General features: G+C 32.9%; 2 protein-coding genes and 1 long non-coding RNA gene across 3 annotated transcripts; all 3 read right to left on the bottom strand.

The window, feature by feature from the left end:
- Positions 1 to 370: 370 nt before the first annotated feature.
- Positions 371 to 13,629, bottom strand: LOC146161180 (sorting nexin-14-like). Its single transcript, XM_083385881.1, has 29 exons — positions 13,491 to 13,629; positions 9,469 to 9,537; positions 9,349 to 9,400; positions 9,174 to 9,244; positions 7,750 to 7,828; positions 7,637 to 7,680; positions 7,487 to 7,574; positions 7,318 to 7,402; positions 7,066 to 7,213; positions 6,526 to 6,601; positions 6,358 to 6,402; positions 5,952 to 6,035; positions 5,766 to 5,880; positions 5,360 to 5,515; positions 4,774 to 4,898; positions 4,647 to 4,705; positions 4,502 to 4,581; positions 4,304 to 4,356; positions 3,776 to 3,950; positions 3,140 to 3,321; positions 2,994 to 3,076; positions 2,643 to 2,789; positions 2,249 to 2,297; positions 2,022 to 2,139; positions 1,819 to 1,912; positions 1,575 to 1,676; positions 1,397 to 1,461; positions 1,244 to 1,335; positions 371 to 936 (listed from the first exon to the last, which is right to left on the bottom strand). Exons 1-29 carry the CDS (start codon positions 13,556 to 13,558, stop codon positions 877 to 879), a joined length of 2,664 nt encoding a protein of 887 aa, XP_083242007.1. The 5' UTR covers positions 13,559 to 13,629; the 3' UTR covers positions 371 to 876.
- On the bottom strand, positions 11,379 to 12,015 carry LOC146161181 (uncharacterized). The gene is made up of 2 exons (XR_014494703.1): positions 11,764 to 12,015; positions 11,379 to 11,696 (listed from the first exon to the last, which is right to left on the bottom strand). It is a non-coding gene; the product is annotated as an uncharacterized LOC146161181 (long non-coding RNA).
- A 794-nt stretch (positions 13,630 to 14,423) lies between the features above and the next one.
- Positions 14,424 to 16,845, bottom strand: LOC146161179 (isochorismatase domain-containing protein 2-like). The gene is made up of 6 exons (XM_083384510.1): positions 16,588 to 16,845; positions 16,281 to 16,376; positions 15,945 to 16,105; positions 15,293 to 15,367; positions 15,051 to 15,164; positions 14,424 to 14,675 (listed from the first exon to the last, which is right to left on the bottom strand). Exons 1-6 carry the CDS (start codon positions 16,673 to 16,675, stop codon positions 14,607 to 14,609), a joined length of 603 nt encoding a protein of 200 aa, XP_083240636.1. The 5' UTR covers positions 16,676 to 16,845; the 3' UTR covers positions 14,424 to 14,606.
- Positions 16,846 to 17,905: the final 1,060 nt, after the last annotated feature.

Genomic DNA, 17,905 nt, shown 5'->3' with positions numbered 1-17,905 from the left:
AAAAATTGATATGAATACTGTCAAACCGCCTCGAAGCCTAACTCTCAAAACAGCACATCGCACACGCGAAGTGCGTCACGCATTTTTCATTACGCGAATTGTCAAGAAGTGTATTAAATCCAATGAGACAAATAAATAAGGAATATTTTTCTAACTCTTTAGGGGCGATTTGAGGTTTTGTCATTAAAAACTTTGTAATCTGTGCTCCCTATCGTATCATGGTAGAGTAAACCAATATTATTGTAAAGTGTGGAGTCATTAAACAGCCTTAATTGGCATTGGTTTAAAAAAAAATACCTGCCTAAAATCTCAAAATTAACAAGCTAATTCTAAGTAATACGTTACAAATTCCACCTCAATATCGTAGGATAACAGGTTTATTTGAAACAAAACAAAAATTGCTCAACTACAGATAGATCCAAGATTTTACAAAATAGGTTGCAAACAAACCTTTAGTTTAGTGCTGTTTTGAACTTAAACGTAATGCAGTGTTTTAACAAACGACAATTTAAAATGTAACAGTGAAGAACCAACATTTTTTGGCCATGTCACGGGTCACAACACAAAAAAACAAATTGCACTGCAGTAAAACGTATTGCACAAAACTTATAAAATAATCCCAAGTGCTCACTTAAAGGTGGTGTATACATCGAGGTGTTAGACGAAAATACAGAAGTACGAACATAAATAAGTAAAAACAGAAATGTTGACAAGACCGTAACTGATACGGATATGACATCTCGCACCAATAAATTTACCGCATGTTAGATTAATTATTAAGACACAACGTAAAATCTATAACAACTAATTTGCTATTAAATTGTATATAGGAAAGGTTTTGGACAACGAGTGCTTTATTCATTCCTTTGATTTATCTCATGACTTAAGCTCCGGGAATAGTTCCAATACTAATGTATCCAAAAGCATATACCCAAGCTGTAAAGATAAAAAAGAGGAATATGTGTTAATAAGAATTCAACAATTACATACGCCGGTTTATTGGAGCTCAGAAGATTAACATTACCTGACCGCTGCAAACCAAAAGAACAATTTATTCGAAGGTGTATATTAGTAGCCAAATGAATTCCAATGAGAAAATATTACATGTAGGCCAAAGTTTTTTTAGAAAGAAATTTAAAAGGCACCAAAACTAAAAACGTATTTTCAAGTATGTAAAGTAGCATTATTTTTAGCAATTTCTAAGCACATTGAAAACCAACGCAAACAGACTAGAATGCAGTACCTGTTTGTTAAGTTTGGGCTGTTGAAGAACGTCAAATACTTTTTTGCAACCAGCTTCATGTTTTTCTTTTCCAATTAAACGAACAAACTGGCCTAAATTGAGAAACAATAGTAAAATTACATTATGTGCAAGGTGAAATAGCTTTGATCTTACTTGGAATAAATTCTTTCCAAGCTAAAAGAGTAGCATGTCGTCGAAGGTTTTTCTCTCTTTCGGTTCTAAGAATAAAAACAGGATTCGGACCAAAATGCAAAAAGTTCGACATTAAAACATATAAAATGGTAACTTGCTTGTAGCGAAAACAGTAGGTTTACAATGTGATCAGTCTTACCTTGGTGGGTCGTTACTGAAGAACACTATGTCCCGAAATAGGTTAATCAGCGACACAACGTGATGCTCCTGCCGATAACAGTCGATTTTCTGCTTGAGATAGCTAAAAACAACACAAAGGTACTTTAAAAACAACCAAAATTTCCATTGGCAACGCGTTTTAGTGGTTCATTTTGTTTAATATTACGCTGCACTGTAGAATTTACAGGTAACAAAACATCAAAAGGTCACCAGAATAATCGTACTTGTGCGCAAACGGCTCCAGGGTGTTCCTGAAAATAGTTTTTGCAGCTATCATCACTCTGTGAGCTCGTTCTCCAGCATCGAACACTTGTGTGGCTAAAGCAAAAAAGAAAAAAGGTTTGCATCAAACAAACGAAAACTACTGTTTTAGATACCATATATAAACAAACGAATTGAAAGAAAAAAACGTTTCTATTACCCTTACCAAGGTAAATGAGATAGTCACAGACTCCATTGAGGTACGACTTCCCAGTGATTTCAGGAGAATTGGAGGGAAATGAATCGAAAAGCCAGTCACTTTCAGGGTAAAGCTCACTGTGCAGCTGGAAAAAAACATGAAAAATACCTAATTTCCAATTCAAGCTTTCAAAGAATACCATTTCATTGGTGCTACGGCATTAACAGTAAACCATTAAATTTGATGTCACCCACCTTTTGATCCATTTGGATGTCTGGATTGTCCGTTATAGGCTCATAATTCCTGCAAAATAAAAAACATCTTGAGAACATCTGTGTGCTGTGTTTAATTTATAACGTATTACCACAAAGTTTCCAGTAACTAAATAAACTAGTGTTTTACATATTTCTGGCTTTGTAAATACTGGTTCAAAATCACTAGCATAAAGAAGTATATCAAATACTGACACACTTGGTTTTAAAAAGTTATAGCGATGTATAAAAATAAAATACAGCCCCGTTTCAGAAGCAACCAGTCAATTGAATTCAGATGAAACCAGTCAAGACATTCAGTTTGTATATACGTTGGGTGAAATAAAAAAACATGATTAAATCAAAACCAATTAAAATACATTTTCACAAATTTTACCCTGGTTTGGGTTTTGGCGCTTCACACTGCTGCATGACTGAGCTGAAAAACATTTCTAAATGTTGACCCTTTTCTTTTACCAGCTTGTTTGGCACACGACGAAAAAACTTTCCGATCTTAACATCTGGAAGTGCTTTCTTTTCAAACCTGAAACAAATTGTTTTCTCATTTTAAAGTTTAAATTGCAATTTTTCTTCGGGGTAGGGTTTCCCAAATTTCCCAATTATCACGCACATCATTTCTCTATTTTGCAAAGAAAATGTGGACACACTGTGTATACGAGACAACAAAGAAGGTTTTAAAACGCAATTAGTCGAAATATACATTACCAATATCACACTCTGCTATTACCTTGAAACTGCCTCAGCTCGAGATGGAAGAAGAAAGTCATAGAGAAGTTCGCTGTGTCGCAAAGCTGGTTTAGTAACCAATTCCTGTTTTAAAACGTAGAATCAATGTATTTCACAAAAAGAATTATTCATATAAAACTGAATTACCTTCAAAAACCTTTCAAATTCAGACTTTTTCAGGTCAAGAAATTCAAAACTTGGGGCAAACAGCTTCTTTGGTGGCAAGCCAGTTGGCGCCAGAGATCCGTGGAACTCGATCAGTTTGCTTTCAAGGACATAAAATTCAGTGTAGCGCCTTAAGACATGCCACTGCTCTGGTTCTTCGTCATCTGCAAAAATAAACACAGTGCTTAAGTCAGCTAAAATGTCAGGTATACACTATTCGTAATATCAGGTCATTTAAAAGTATGATCAGTGGGATAAGTAAACAACATATATGTAATGCTATGATCACCTCGTTCTTCGCCATCTGCAGAAGTAAACACAGTACTGAAGTCAACTAAATTACATACACTAGTAAATTCGCAATATTGGGCCATTTTTAAGTCTGATCAGTGGGTAAGTTAACCACAGTCGACAGATATGTAATGCTATAATCCCATTTACAGTCACAGCATTTATAAAAAAAATTCAATAGGAAACACCTTTTTCTTATGATTAGGATTACCAAGAAGACATTTTCTACAATAACACCATTTATACAAGTTTTAAACAAGAAAGAGTTTTTTCTTACGATTTTCAAAACAAGAGATTTTGTTAAGAAACTGGCTGCAAATCTCTCACCATTTGAAATGTTCACTCTCTTGACTTCAACGCAGAAGACAAACAACTTTCCCTCATCTTCCCTCTTCAAATCTTCCACCCTCGGTATCTCGATCCTCCACGCAGACACATCTCTAGTAATGTGCAGGTCCTCCACCACTTCATCTTCCAGAAGGAGTTGCGCTGTTCCTTCCATCTGGTACAAAGACATTTGCAAGCTTTGTTTAAAGCGGTTTGCTGGCAGTATGTACTGAAATAGTTACTGCGACACAACACGTCTAATTGTTACGTATTTGTTACATTGTTACATAAATGTTACGTAATGGTAATGCAATAATTTCCCGATCTAATGGAAAACTGCAACGTTTAGAAATGCTTGGGAAGCGCTTTATTAAAAATGTATCAAGAAACAATTATCCCAAAAATACAGTGTGACCGTCAGGAATTGATTGTTACAAAGGTGCACTCAGCATACTCCGAAAAGGTTATAAAGTCGAAAGTAACCTACACAAATTTAAACAAGAAAAATAACGAAAGTCGTCAACTTACCAAGGTTGAATCAGCATCAGTTGTACTCTCCTCAAGCATGTCGTTTTCATTATCTGCACACAAACTTGAATTAATGTATTTTCAACAAGAATTAGCCTTGTGTGCGTCAACTTAATGTATTTGAACACTTATCCCATTTGTAGTATGTAAAATATAAGTCGTCTTTGTACATATTTAGTCTAGCATAAAAACAAGCACCTTGATTTGGCTTGAATGCATCCTTGATCTTTTTGCCAATCTGTTTCACAGAGCCCCCGTCTCCACCCTTCATCATTTGTCTGCGTTTGAAGATAAAATTGATTAAATATATCCGAGCAATAATGCGCAAAAGTAATGTCCTCACCTGCTAAATGCCTTCTTGTTTTTTGTAGGGGCCCGTTTTCCACAAAGCATTTCATAATACTGCAATATAGGTAAAATAAGAGCCTTGTAAGGGTTCTGTTTTTTTGTTGATAAAGAAATTGCCTTACGCTGTCACTTTGATAGAATAAAGGGCAGTAGAGGTGTTCCAGCAAATTGTAGACGTGGTCATATGCTTGAAACAACGGAGTGCTGGTCCGAAGTCTGCAAACCTCATCCCATCGTCCATTCGCAACTTTAAGAGCAAATAGGCTAATTAATGCATTGGAAGGAGTGGTCTTACAGTGTAAATTTTTAGTTTTGGTCAAAGCTGAATTACACACCAATCAAAAATAAACTGAAAATTGCACACAATTGTGATCTTTAAGTGTCATTTTAGTCATTTTACAAGTTAAAAATAACTAGCTTCCAGAAAACGGGTTATGTTAAAGTTGTATGTTATAAAATAGCTCTATACTTATTGGGAAAAAGAGCTGCTAGCTTCTATCATAAGTTTATAACCCTCAGTCTCTCACATAGTTGTGTTATTTTCTTGGAAATATTACACCATCTAACAACATTCACCAAGTTTTACCCACTCTTTTAATAATTTTTATTACGGTGAGTCAATTTTCATTACTCACATATTTTTATCCCATAATCAAACTTTTAAACTTAAAAAAAGTTTAATCCATAATACAAATAATATATTCATACTTTCTTTAAGATCCTCGACAATAGAGGGTTGAAAATGAATAAAGGTAGCAGAGTCCGGGGCACAATATGAGAGGTAGATGTTACGCGCTTCTTCATGGAGTCTTCTTTGCTGAGCTTCGTTTTGCTCCGGGGCCAAACAACGTCGATTAAAATCACCTGACAAAAATTAAAGCCACTACTTGTAGCTGTTCTGGAATTATGCATTTGTATATTCAACCAGAATATTTTTTTAGGAATAAAACACAGACAGTATAAGGACACTTCTTTGAAATCTCAACTCTCGATTATTAATTTAATGGTTTACCAGTTAGAGGCCTAGGACTATAACTGTGTGGTTCCTAGTTTATTTCAGTCTAACATTAAACTAAATTTGTCTGTAACATTAAAGATGGGATGCTTTACTTACAAACAGTAAGACAAAACTGTAAATAGTGGACAGCCCGGATGGTTTTCAAAAAGGACATGAACTGATATAGTAAATCCTGTGTTGCCATAATTTTTGGCAGATCAATATGAAGAAGCTGTATAAAAATAAAAAAGTTTTTATTTATCAGCTGAAATCTGGATTATACAAAAAAACAAATTTTCTTACAGAAGTAGAGGGGTTCTGATCTTGAGAAGAAAATTCAGCAAGAAATGGAACAAGTGGTGAAGGTGGACCATCTGCCTTTTGGGGCTGCAAATAACATTATAGTTATTTATAAAAATGTCTGATAATATTGAATAAGAACAGAAAATGACATTTCTGTCAAGTTTTACAATCCACTATAAGTTTTCTACTTCAAAGGGTAAAATATTACATAAAAATTAAAGATAAATTGGCTTTCCTTTCAGCTTAATACCCTAAAAGTCATTAATACAATCTTATATGGTAGGCAAATTTACCAAACTAATGATGTTACTTTATTTTGAATAAGATCATGATATTTTTAAAAAACTATTATTGAAGCAGTATTTTCTTTAAAGGTCAGCCTAAAGAACAAACAAAGTAAACTTGCCAATGATTTGTCAAAAAAGATGAGAAGCAGCAAATTGATTCGATCCTACAAACAAACACAAATTGGGATTATGAAAATTCAATTTAATCTACACTTCATGACATGCTAGTTCAAAATAAGCATATGACAAACGAAATATTCAGTTTTTAAAAATATTGTTATACTTACAGGATCATCAATGCTGTCAATTCCATGCAAAATAACATTTGAGGCTAAAACCTCTCGGAGAAATGTTTTTCCAATTCTACAATTGATTCAAAAAACAATAGTTTTAGGCAATGCAAATGGGGTATATGGGGTATAATGAAATAGATTCATTCGAATTAAGATATACTGACGATGCCTTAGTTGGCGAAATATATATTCTTTGAGATCTGTTTATTGTGTCTGACCTGAATTGCTAGCTTTGCTAGAGTATTTTGCTGTTACTGATCAGGAATTAAGGTCGACATTTATCTTGCAAGGGTCAAGGTGATTTCTATTATTCACATATTCAGTGCAACATACTTTGTTGCGAAATTGAGTTAGTAGTTAAAGAACATTTATGAAAAAAATAGACCAGTTAAAAAAAATCAAACATCACAGGTAAACTGAAAAATGTCAGTCATAGTAAAATATAGAGATATCCAGTCCTTATTGGTTAAAAAAATATTTTTTTCCTTTCCAATAATCTTGAAACAAAATCAATATTATGCCCAGATTGCTTACTTGCTCTTGACGAATGATTTTGGAAGAATAAGTGGAAACAAGCAATCACACAACCCTCTTAAATAGTTAAGTTCAGAGCGCCTACTTTGTAAAGCCAAGTGCATTTTTGTTCCATAGAATAGAAGAATATCATCCTCACTTTGGCAACCTAAAACAGATAAGAGAATTGCCAACCAACAAAACAAAATGGACAGAACTCTACCAACTTTAAAAAAATGTAACACTGTTTTATTCCAATAACTTACAACTAACCTTTTTTTTGTGCTACAAGGCATATGTTTAAGTGAAAAATTGCAACACGTACAAGTTTTTGGATAATAATCTCTGGCATGTCAACCTGTAGACAATTTGAAATTTGTGAAACCTTAAAATTAAAATCACTTTTGAAACAACAACAATATTTTAATTTTTAAAGTGATACCTTGTTTATTCTGCGATACAGGACCGCTAAACAATGCCGCAAACAACCTTTCAGCTCAAATACAAAATCATTATTGTCGCTCAGTTCTCTGTCATAAAAAATGAAAGCATTAGCTATCACATATTGCATCTAAGAAAAATAAATACTTACTGATACCAATTTTGAATGTACTTCTCGAGAAGAATTTCCAGAAACTACAAAAAAACAATTAAAGTGGTATACTTATGTTAAAACAAAATAAATGCAATTTACATTTAACCAACCTCAGTCACAGCTACATCAACTTTCTCATTGACCTCTATGTCTACCCAAGGCTGCCATGTTTCAAACTGTTCTTCGGGTCTGAAACAAAGAAAGCAATATAACTTGTTGTGGTGATCGTTAAAGGATGACCAATTGTTACAACAGTACAGCCAAAGACATAATTGAATATTTTGATCAATGATGCAATCAAAGCAGGCTTAAAAAACAACTAGCCTGCAGTGAGGTTCAAACTAACAACCTCGGGCCATACCAGGACCGCCGCTCTACCAACTGAGTTACTTTGCATTGATCGACAGATTCGGTGAGTCTGCGATGGCTTTCGGTATATTAACAATACATAAGACATAATCGTTGGTCAAAAAGCAGATTTAGAAGGGCTAGATTACAGTTGTTGAACACTTATGTGTGTACAGTGTTTTTTTTAAGGTGTTTTGGGGGACCGAAACGGTCCTTTTGGACTTGCAACGTTTTGGATTTAAATGAAACACTTGCGGTCTCTTAAAACTACTTAGCGGTCACCCAAACCAAACCTTAAAAAAAACCTGTGTGTGTATATCTGTTACGTGTTTATCAACACAGTAAACACCTAAATTTGTTAATTGCCATAAGCATATAATCTCAAAGTTCCACTATCATTAGGAGTTATTAGAATTGTTAAATAGGTTTTAAGACGGCGATAATTCTAAAGTTTTTCGTATTTCGAAATTAATGTAGTTATTGTCTGTTCCTTTCTATCTTTTTCAGGTGTACATTACCACGACTTTATTTCGGTCATTTAGAGCATACAATGTTAATGTAGCCTGTGCGTGCGACATTCGCTGCCCGAAGCGATGGTTACTCGGGCGAGATAAGTGGGCGCCCAGTCCCGTGTACTGTTTATCTTAGCAAATTCCTGCTGGCCTAGTCTGCAGGTCTTTGAACGACTGATGGACTTTTTTGTGTTTCTCAATTACCAACTTGGCCAGAAATAGAATTGTTAGCGTGATGACTTTGCTAAATTGTATTGCATTTTGTGCTATATATTTGAGAACGATTCGGTTCTAATATGCCAGTTTTGATTCGTGGTTATTGCAGTAACATGTTATGATTTAACAATAATATTGTAAGTAGATTCGTGTAATGCCGATATTAATGCTAACTCTTGTTTGTGATAGTTATTAACGCTCATCTTTTACACTTAACCCAATATATACTAAAGAGATACATTTGTGTTGTTTGATTATTCCTAAACAGAATAGAATTTATAATTACCCGGATAGGACTCACTCAGCGACTTTAGGTTTTGTTACTTATTAAACGATTATAGGATACTACCTTAAGATATTCTCAACATAACTAAAAAGTCGCTACAATATCTTTCATTCAATTGCTACATTTATTTATTTTTATAAAAATTACTCTCCTATTAACGATTCAGTGGTACCTCTGTCTGTTGCAGTTCTCTTTGGCACAAACACTGCACTTGGATGACTTTTCTTTAACACTGTTTACACTCTAAAAATAAATGAATTACATAAAAGTAAAAAGGGACAACATGTTTGTCACGAAAAAACATAAATATTTTTATTGTAAAAAAATAGACTAAAAACACTACAAACTTGGTTTTGTTTTCTGAATGACAGCAAAAGATTGGGAACTTCATAGCCTGGTCTAAAAATATTTGTTTATAAATCACCATTGTCGAATAAACAAGCTACTGGTTAAGCAAAAATATTCACCTCAAAATGATTACAGAGACTGCAACGCCAGCAAAAAATGTCCAAAATAGCAGCATGAAGTGAAATATACTGCAAAACAAACCACATTTAGGAAATACGTAGAAAAAGGATGAAATGTATTAATCATTAATCAATTTGTTTATTTTACAAATGTTCTTCATTTTTTGTAACATTGAAATATATTTGTGTTTTAAAGATACAGTATTAAGAACACTTCAACATAGAATATGTAAGATGGACTTCCGGTAAGTAAAGAAAGCATAATTTTAAATGATGTTCTTCTGACAAAAATTGACTATCTGTCTTACAATAAAATTAAAGCAAAATAAAAAAAGTGTACAACTGATGAAATGATCAATGTTTGTATCATTCGCCTTATAGTCTTTGCAATTTTTTATGTGATGTAGTCAAATTGTTTTTAATTGTATAAAAATTTAACACAGAATTGCGCTTGTTTACATGTAAGCCGATGTGGCGCTGGTCTAGAATCCTACCACATAAAACATTATTTGGGTTAGGGTTAGCGTCTGCGTAGGTTTAGCAATATTATTAAATAATCAAAATAATATTACTGGACCCACCCTCACCTAAACACTAACCGACATCCCAACCCAAATATTGTGCGTTGCTTTAATGATTGTTTCAACGCTGTGGTTATAGGCACTGCTGAAAAGTCTGCCAGATTTCGATGAGATCTCGTGGGTGCACGGCCAAAAAAATCTGGGTGACCGGGTGCAACAAAGGTCAATAAAGTGCACCTCGGGTGCACTTTATGCTTTTCCGATGCACTGTATTTTGCATACATTGCACTGTAAATGTATGTCACACAAGGGTCATTCCATCCTTAATTTAAAGTTTTCAGAAATTTGTCCACCCATGTTTTCAGATTTTCTTTAAATTTAAGTTAACTGAAGATTTTAATAAAAAAATAAGAATGCAAAAAATTTGAGCGTTCTGTGATAAGCGGTTTCAAAGATATGACATTTTGAAATATTTTACCACTAGGTGGAAATGGGTATTTTTTGGTTCCGCTTGAGCGCTTTTAGCTCTGTTGTGGCTTAATTTTGCAGTAGAAGCCCGCAGTAAAATGCTATTCCACCATTTATGGGGTTGCTAATTTCAAAAATGATAATAAAAACAATATGTGGTAAATTCTTCTACATGTAATTTACATTTAAAGTTTTCTGACTTCCGAAGACTTTTCCGAAGCTCTCTGCAATTTTTTTTCAATTTTTATGCTGGAAAAATAATCTTGAGACATCATAGTATTTGGAATTTTTAAAGTGATTCTTGGTTATTTGCAATTAGTAGTTGGTTATCAAGTTTCAAATTCATGCAAATTGTGGAACAAATTAAAATACAACAATAAAAAATGGTGACACTTTAAATCAATTGATGCGCTACACTGTCACAACTTCGTGTACAACTATTGTACTGACATACAATATACATTGGAAAATATATTTACATTTAACATTCTTTACAGGATTCTAGAAAAAATTAATAGTTACAATTTTATTCAGAAGACAAAGTATGAAATTTAGAAGAGATTTTGTCCTGATGCTGATACAGTAATACATTGTTTTGGTTGAGGTTTATAAAACATGGATGAACGTACTTTGAAAGAGGGATGTTTTTGTCTAAACAATACATATAGTTCATCAATATTACACAGCAAAAGGCATTTTTGCTCATGTATGTTCGGTCTTATGCTAACAAAATCCTTTCGGCCAGGCAGGATTCTAAAAAATGAATGGTTATCATCCAAATAAAAATCTTTAATCAGCTGTTTTGTTTCATCTGTTAGTTTATATTTAGCTCCAATGGGGTGCCAAAATTCCTTTCTCCAGTCTTAAATTAGCCGATACGAAACATAATAATTAGACACTCCAAAAAATTTACGAGTTTTTTCAAAATACCAGGAGTGCGGCTTTAATGTCAAAATGGAAAGTTTTTCGTCACGATTAGCAGTTACTATTTTTTCGTTAAGCTCGTTCATTAAAATATCCAAATCATTTGCTTTAATTGCATTTTCCTCTTGTTGTTTTTTTGACTGTGAAGTTGATGCTTGTTCTTCATCTTCTGTTGGTATTGCAAGTGATAAATTTTCTTGGATGTTCCGGACTACATTAGATACCGTGTTTTGAACATAAGATAGGCGTTGGCGTTTTTTGAGGGAATGTAGTTTAACAGGTGATTTTCCCAATAGCTTTAGTACTTCATTTGACCTTTTTAATGAATTAGATTGGTTAAAAGAGTTATCTAAACTTTCTGTTGTACTTGAATCTGACTTACCAGAAGGATCTTTTTCAACCTGCATATTTTTGAACAACAAGCCCCAGCAATTTCGACACAATTTGTCTCCTGGTATGCTGTTAATTTCCTGTGATTTCAGGTAGAGTGCCGTATCCAAACTGATGATTCGGCTACCTGAAGGCTTTTTTTTCTTATGTCTTCCATACACATCAGTGCACTTCATCTTTCTAGATAAAAAGTAGTCCCCTAACTGCTTTTTGCGGTGGTTGCAAATTTTGCTATCTCTTCCACGAATTTCTGTGCAAAGTCCAGCTCGCCATAAATAAATAATTCTTTCCTCATCGCTTATTGTATTGAAATTAGTCATGCCTTGTTTACTAATTCTTGAGTTGCTGTGACACTCTTTTACTACCCCTTTTAAAATGCCTATAGTACACGGTTCCATTTTTTACAAATCTGTGTAGTTATAAAGCTCAAAAACAGATACTAGCAAGGCTAAATGTACACGTAAAGATTACACAAATTTACTAAATCCTGAAAAAGGCACTGAGAAATTAAATACACTATTGAGCTGTAGGCTAAAAACTACCCGGAGCTCTTAAGATCTTAACATTGGCTGACCATAGAAGTTATAACTCTGATCTAACTGACTGTACGAGCTGACCTATGGCATGTGTTTATAATATTCAACACTGTGTGTTGCAAAACAATGTGTCAAGATAATGTCACAATGTAAATTGAAATCAAACAGTAAGCATTAAAGTACAGAAAACAATGAAAATCATGCTTTAAATGCTTCATGAAATTCAGCATGAGAACTCTCATTGCAATACTTCTAGAGGGGACTGCTTTAACTTTGTCTACAAAATTACTAGGACCAAATCTTTAAAGTTTAAGTAAAATCAAAAGGTCATATTTTATGACTACAAACAGAGAATATGACCTTAAACCTTCTTACATGAAGCTCATAACAATATTTTTTGATTTTACACCAAAAAAGTATGACTTTTACTGCCTCTAGTTATCAGTTGTAACTTTTTAGTGTTTTAAATTTAACACAAATTTAAAACATTAAAACCAAAACCAATTACTAATTGCAAATAACCAAGAATCACTTTAAAAATTCCAAATACTATGATGTCTCAAGATTATTTTTCCAGCATAAAAATTGAAAAAAAATTGCAGAGAGCTTCGGAAAAGTCTTCGGAAGTCAGAAAACTTTAAATGTAAATTACATGTAGAAGAATTCATCACATATAGTTTTAATCATCATTTTTGAAATTAGCAACCCCATAAATGGTGGAATAGAATTTTACTTCAGGCTTCTACTGCAAAATTAAGCCACAACAGAGCAAAAAGCGCTCAAGCGGAACCAAAAAGTACCCATTTCCACCTAGTGGTAAAATATTTTAAACTGCCATATCTTCGAAACCGCTTATCACAGAACGCTCAAATTTTTTGCATTCTTATTTTTTAAAAGAGATCTTCAATTGTACTAAGTTTAAAGAAAATCTAAGAACATGGGTTCCGGGCCTTTAAATTAAGGATGGAATGACCCACAAGCATTTTACATATTTGGGGTGCACTTAAAATATTTTTCCGGGTGCACTTTTAAAGGTCAAAAAAAAATCGCGGGTGCAGTTGCCATACTTTCCACAGTGGGTTATAGGATTCCAGACCAGCGCCGCCAACGCAAATATGGCCAATCACGAATTTCGACTAGTTAAAAACTTAAAGTAAGTAGATCGAAACAAACGCGGATTTACCTCATAGTCAACAAAATGGCCACAGTGCTCCCGGCAACTAGGTAAATCTTGGATTTTAATGAAATCATGTTGCTTTGCCTTAATTAAAGGCCAAATGCGACCATAATAAATTAAAGCTAAGCTAAGTTTCCTACCGCTGCCAACTTTTCACTGAGGAATCGCCGGACCATGTTAAAAATAATAAGATAGAAATCTTAACGAAGGGAGAATAAATTTACAGAGAACCTGCTAAAAAACGTATCTATTAGTATTGTTGATAAAATAATAACAATATTATTAAAATAATAACAATATTATTAAAATAATAACAATATTATTAAAATAATAACAATATTATTTTATTATTTTATTTATTGTTTATATTGGAATTTATTGGGAAGCCTGTTCTAAAACTTAAAAAACTGTTCATCTTTTATCCATATCATGAAATCCAAACAGAACCACAAAGGTTATAAAAAAATCTATAACAACTTTTGCACAGCATACTATACGCAAACTGCATTATAGGTTCTGTTTAAAACCTTAATTCGAAATGATTTCACTGTTCTTTTTGAATAAAATTGTTCTAGATCTTTTTTAATAACCTTTGTGGTTCTGTTTGGATCTCTATTAGTATTTGTAGGACGCTGGACATTAAATAAGCCAATATCTGTAATTTATATGCACTAGCTATGTGAGAGCAAATGTACTTCTTTCATCATAACTAAAACAAAACATGACAATTGCACAGTTTATTTTTTTAAATACATTCAAATAAAAAAATAACAATTAGTATAATTATTATATAAATTACGTAAAAGATCCAACGAATGACAAGGTTGAACAAAGAGTTTCGTTGAAGCTGAACACAATGCACTCAACGTTTTTATCACTTGTCATAAATAAAAAATTAGGGCGCTTGTCTAAAATCCTACCACATTTATTTTAACAGTAACAAAACGAGTTTAGTAATTTGAAATTGCAAGGAATGCATAATGTGTAAGAATAAATTTAATAATAATACTTGACCCACTCAAACATTAACTAGCACCCTAATCAAAACATTTTTATATACCCAACGAAAATGTGGTGGAATTCTAGAACAGCGCGAAAATTATTTTTGAGTGTATCCTTCAGTTATGTACTCTTTAGCATATCTTGCACCAAACCACTGTCTGGTGCTGATGTCATGATCAGCTGTTGGGCCTATAAAGAAAAACAAGATTACAACATGTGTTTCTCCACTTGGCTTGTTAACCATTTTAAATGCCATAAACAATATTGGGTATAACTTTTTACCGCATTGATTTTTAGTGTAAAAAAATACATTAGTATGAATGTCACATGATGTTTATAATTCTTCAATTTGCATATTTATCTCATATTTAAAAGTTATTAACACCATTACTTGTTTATAAGAATTACCCAAAATAAAAAGAATCATTTTTTTACAAGATATATGAAATTGCATATATGAAAATCAAGTCTAATAAATCATTTGGTATACCTCACTAAGCCAAACAATTTGTGTTTTTAAATGATGCCATTTACTAAATAGTAAATACAAAACAAAATAACCACCTCTCTAAATTTGGGATGTTTAGCGTTGCCCATCAGTTGCAAAAGTACTGTTTCTGATGTTGTAATAAATGCTCCCATTTGCCTCATAGTAGCCAATGCAAAAAGCCTGTCAACCTGACAAAAAGATCTAGTGAAATTTTTTAATATTTTTTTTTTAATTTTTTTTTTTAAGTAGCAATTAATATTATCCAAATAATAATTTCAGTTTTACTTTTATATTTTTATTTAAAAAAAATCATTACTTGACTTCTTGATGACACACCATCAGCCACAACATGCACATCAAAATCTTTTTCCAGTAAATCAGTTGTGGTTCTCTAAAAAGTTCAAATAAAAAAGTTATGTTCCTTAAAAATATCCACTCTTTTTGATGTCTGCATCTGGTTATCTGGCAGTGTTATAAACTAGTCATTTCAAAATGACCTCAGTTTAAGTCAAATCAAAAGTGAAGTCCCAGTCCAAGTCATCAGTTACTCAAGTCAAGTTCCAGGCAAGTCATTATTATTAGAACGTGAGTCATCTCCAAGTCAAATCACCTATATCAAAATAAAACAATAAACCTAAAATTGTTAAATCGTCTGATTTGGAGCAATCAGTCAATTAACAAATAGAAAAAAAAACATAATTTTAGAAATATGATTGTTTTACATGCAACAATTGAAATAAATAACTCAATTTTACAAAAAATGTTAAATAATAACAGCTATTTCCACACAAGTTATTTCACACAATGAATTAAGTCTCAGTCAAGTCCTTTGTCCAAAAAACTTAAGTCAAGTCAAGTCATTTGAAAACGGTGATTAAAAAGCAGTTAAGACAAGTCAATAACTTAAGTCATAACAACACAGTTATTAGGTATATAAGTTAATGCAATCATTAGTTTCAGATACACACCAAAATGCAAGCTTGGGTTTCAATTCCACAAAGAATTACTGATTTTGTATTGTTCTTTTTTAGTTCTTCTTCCACTTCAGGTAAAACCATGGAAAAACATGTCTTGGAAAATTTTTTTGCATGGCCTAGATCACCCAGCTCCGCAACAGTTGGTCCCAAACCTAAATAAGTCACAGTAATTTCGAAACAAGATGTACACTGTATTGAAGTTTGTAATTTGTCACATTTCGAACATGCACTGATAGCACTCTTTAATACCAAAAAAGAAAGTTAAAACTGAGAATTAAGATAGCCACCACTCAGTAAGGTTATACATATAAATATAACTTCTACAACCTTTTGGATATTGTTCAGTTACTATTGTAGGAATAGAAAGAATCTTTGCAAGTTCCTTCATTCTGCGGGAGACTTCGATAATTTGTGGAAAGTAAACTAAAAATATATATTTATTAAATTACGTCGCAAATATGTTCATCATATATAAAGAAATACAAGTCTAGTTAATGATGACTCTAATTAATCAGTTCTTTTTTGGATGCCCAGATGCCAAATAATTTGGTTTTAATGACATTTATTTTAGTCTAATTAGGATGTTATTTAACACAACAAAACTCAAGTTACATAATATAGACAGATGCTCTACCAATATTCGGTCGAAATTTTTCTTGCATGTCACATAGGAATAAAGAACAGGACTTTTCAGATAGTCTGCCCAATTTTCTCAAAGCCATATTGTTGTTGAAAATACAAGTTTTTATTATACATAAAAAGCAATTCTATATAAAACAAAACACTAGTTAAACAACTGACTGTCCAGTCTGCATTTTATGGCTTTGACCAAGATCTTAGGTGTGTAGCACCAAATTTGGAGGTGTGTCGGTGTGCAATCATGTTTTGTGCACACCTGAGGTTTAGAATCCTACCACAAATCAACCTTTCTCCAAAATTTAGTCAAATAATTTACTAATTATGCACAAACTGCTTTGGAAAAACCTCGGGTGTGGACCTGCCATAGAATGCAGACTGGTTGAGTGACATAACATAAATGGAAGTGGATAATTCATAAATCAGGAGTTTATTGTAACCTTAAGATGCAGCAGCAAGGCTTATATTTTAAAAATAAAAAGTAATTTACGTTTGATGGCATTGTGTTTATCAGTTTGTATATGATGTTTAATCTATGTGCCACACTGCATTCCATAACACATCACATCAATATTTTGGGTGTACAATGGAAGCACCAAACTTGGAGGTGTACAGTGTGCAATTAAGCCTCTATGCACACCTGATGTTAGGGGATCTAGCACAACTCAACCTTGTGCTGGGATTTAGGGGTACAAGTTCCTAATTCTAGTGTGGACATAAATTGCTTTCAAAAAATCTCTGCCACAGAATGCAGACTGGTCAACATCTACAAGAACGAACTAACGCCTTCACACAGCAACCAACAGCGTTGTTGAAAGAAGTTTCAAAAATGCTGAGGTTGCATAAAAATCGTGTAAGGGTAGGCAAAGCAACTTTAAGAAAACGTTGAAATGCTATATTAGGTTAGGAAAAATTATTTTTCGGAAAAATTTTGATAAAAAGAGGAGTTATAAACTTGTTTATTGTGCTGTTTACGTTTACAATAACATGGAAAATGTTTACCCTACAGGGATTTTCCCTATGCTAACAGTAACAAAGCCAATGTATTTAAAATAAATCTAAACAACTTCGCATTAAATTTATTATTTTATGTTTAAAAGCTTAAAATAACTTATACACACTTTTATATTTGATTTGAGATCCTGTGTAACTCATTTCTGACTAACAAAAAAACGTTTTTCCAAAAACACAAAATGGCGTCTAATAAAATACTAATTGGTTCAACAACTTATGTTTACTTTCCTTTTGGGCGTTTGGTTTAGCTCTATCTCTTGTTCCAAAAAGGTAAATACATTTGCACAGTTGTGTGTGTTTAC

Source organism: Ascidiella aspersa, chromosome 3 (assembly GCF_963924565.1).
Source record: "Ascidiella aspersa chromosome 3, kaAscAspe10.2, whole genome shotgun sequence".
Classification (NCBI taxonomy): domain Eukaryota; kingdom Metazoa; phylum Chordata; class Ascidiacea; order Phlebobranchia; family Ascidiidae; genus Ascidiella; species Ascidiella aspersa.
The sequence above is the reverse complement of the archived record's forward strand: the minus strand, read 5'-3'. Positions and strand labels throughout refer to the sequence as shown.